The sequence below is a fragment of the Haliotis cracherodii genome, unplaced genomic scaffold, assembly GCF_022045235.1.
Source record: "Haliotis cracherodii isolate W230 unplaced genomic scaffold, xgHalCrac1.p SCAF_10, whole genome shotgun sequence".
NCBI lineage: Eukaryota > Metazoa > Mollusca > Gastropoda > Lepetellida > Haliotidae > Haliotis > Haliotis cracherodii.
This window is the reverse complement of record NW_027266265.1, coordinates 4,096,780-4,099,111: the sequence shown is the minus strand read 5'-3', so window position 1 is coordinate 4,099,111 and position 2,332 is coordinate 4,096,780. Positions and strand designations below refer to the sequence as shown.

Genomic DNA, 2,332 nt, shown 5'->3' with positions numbered 1-2,332 from the left:
AAGAACACATAACGGGGGAAGAACACATAACGGGGGAAGAACATATTACGAGGGAAGAACACATAACGGGGGAAGAACATATTACGAGGGAAGAACACACGAACGAGAGAAGAACACATAACGAGGGAAGAACATATTACGAGAGAAGAACACATAACGAGGGAAGAACACATAACGAGGGAAGAACATATTACGAGGGAAGAACACATAACGAGGGAAGAACATATTACGAGGGAAGAACACATAACGAGGGAAGAACATATTATGAGGGAAGAACACATAACGAGGGAAGAACACATAACGAGGGAAGAACACATAACGAGGGAAGAACATATTACGAGGGAAGAACACACAACGAGGGAAGAACACAACGAGGGAAGAACACATTACGAGGGAAGAACATATTACGAGAGAAGAACACATAACGAGGGAAGAACACATAACGAGGGAAGAACACATGAACGAGGGAAGAACACATTACGAGGGAAGAACATATTACGAGGGAAGAACACAACGAGGGAAGAACACATAACGAGGGAAGAACACATAACGAGGGAAGAACACATTACGAGGGAAGAACACATAACGAGGGAAGAACACAACGAGGGAAGAACACATGAACGAGAGAAGAACACAACGAGGGAAGAACACATAACGAGGGAAGAACACATAACGAGGGAAGAACACATTACGAGGGAAGAACACATAACGAGGGAAGAACACAACGAGGGAAGAACACATGAACGAGAGAAGAACACAACGAGGGAAGAACACATAACGAGGGAAGAACACACAACGAGGGAAGAACACACAACGAGGGAAGAACACAACGAGGGAAGAACACATTACGAGGGAAGAACACATAACGAGGGAAGAACACATAACGAGGGAAGAACACATTACGAGGGAAGAACACATAACGAGGGAAGAACACAACGAGGGAAGAACACATGAACGAGAGAAGAACACAACGAGGGAAGAACACATTACGAGGGAAGAACACATAACGAGGGAAGAACACACAACGAGGGAAGAACACATAACGAGGGAAGAACACATAACGAGGGAAATCACAAACAGACAAAAGAATCAACTGCAACAATATACCTATCGGATATATTTCACCGTTATTCTGTATACTAAACAGCTGATCATGAAATGACGGAGACCCGTGATGGAAAACATATTAGAATATATACCCAGCCAACTGTCCTTGTCGTTAACAGGCGAAGGAATGGATCGAGTGGTGCCTTGATTAATAGCGCGTCACCTAAACCCAACGGTGTGGGAAGTTGCTTATAATACCAATCACTGGTTGGACTGATCAAGACTCGATAATCTACATGGCGCCGTGATGTGGCCGGACTGTGGTTGACATTGGTGTAAAACAACAAACAAACAAAACACATACACGATAAGATGTATAACCACCATCACGTACGCACTAACACGAACCACAATGGCGAGGTGTCACCATCACTCTGTCCGCTGAACTGATAACAAGACAAACTCCGTGGTCTAGTGGTAGAGCGTCCGCCCGGAGAGCGGAAGCTCCGGGGTTCGATCACCGGTCGCGTCATACCAAAAGACGTTAAAAGATGGTACTTGTTGTTACCCTCTCTGGCGATCGACATTAAGGGGCTAAAACAAGGACTGGTCGGCTCGGAGTCAGTATACTGTGTCTGAGTGGGTTATTCATGTTAAACTGCGGCATGGTATCTCTGGGCTAGCACTATAAAATCGGAATTACTCCGGACTAGCACACACACACACACACACACACACACAAACACACACACACACACACAGTGACACACCTCTGATAACAGATCACCTAGAGAAGTTCACACTCATGTACGTATTGATAAAGTTTAAGCAGGTTTTACAATCAACATATATTTCCTCATTTAAACTTTGTAACCATTACTCGCGCTACCTAACTAAAACCCTACACGCTTTATCGTATCGATACGCTTTATTTCAAGATCTATAAATAAATCTAACCACTACCTGTTTAAACATGGTTTTCTCCGTAACCTATTTCAGAGCTCCAGTTATCGACTTGACTCTATTTCATCACTTTCGTTTCTAACCAAAACTATCAGCCGATTGATTCAATACTTCATACGACAACATAAGGTCGAAGCTTAATAGATCAACACCATTGTATTTCTTCACCTACACAACACTATTTTCCAGAGAGTGATTTTATTCATAGCCCTGTTCAATTAAACGACATACACGTCAGCCCTCTGAGTGTGCGGATGCTAAACCACACTTCAACATCCAACAACTGTGACACGACGGCCTATTGTCCGATACATGGTCACTG

At 43.6% G+C, this 2,332-nt stretch overlaps 1 protein-coding gene across 1 annotated transcript; it reads left to right on the top strand.

The window, feature by feature from the left end:
- The first annotated feature begins 264 nt into the window (after positions 1-264).
- LOC139445366 (serine-aspartate repeat-containing protein I-like) lies at positions 265-954 on the top strand. The gene has a single exon (XM_071226502.1). The coding sequence runs from the start codon at positions 265-267 to the stop codon at positions 952-954; it is 690 nt and encodes a 229-aa protein (XP_071082603.1).
- Positions 955-2,332: the final 1,378 nt, after the last annotated feature.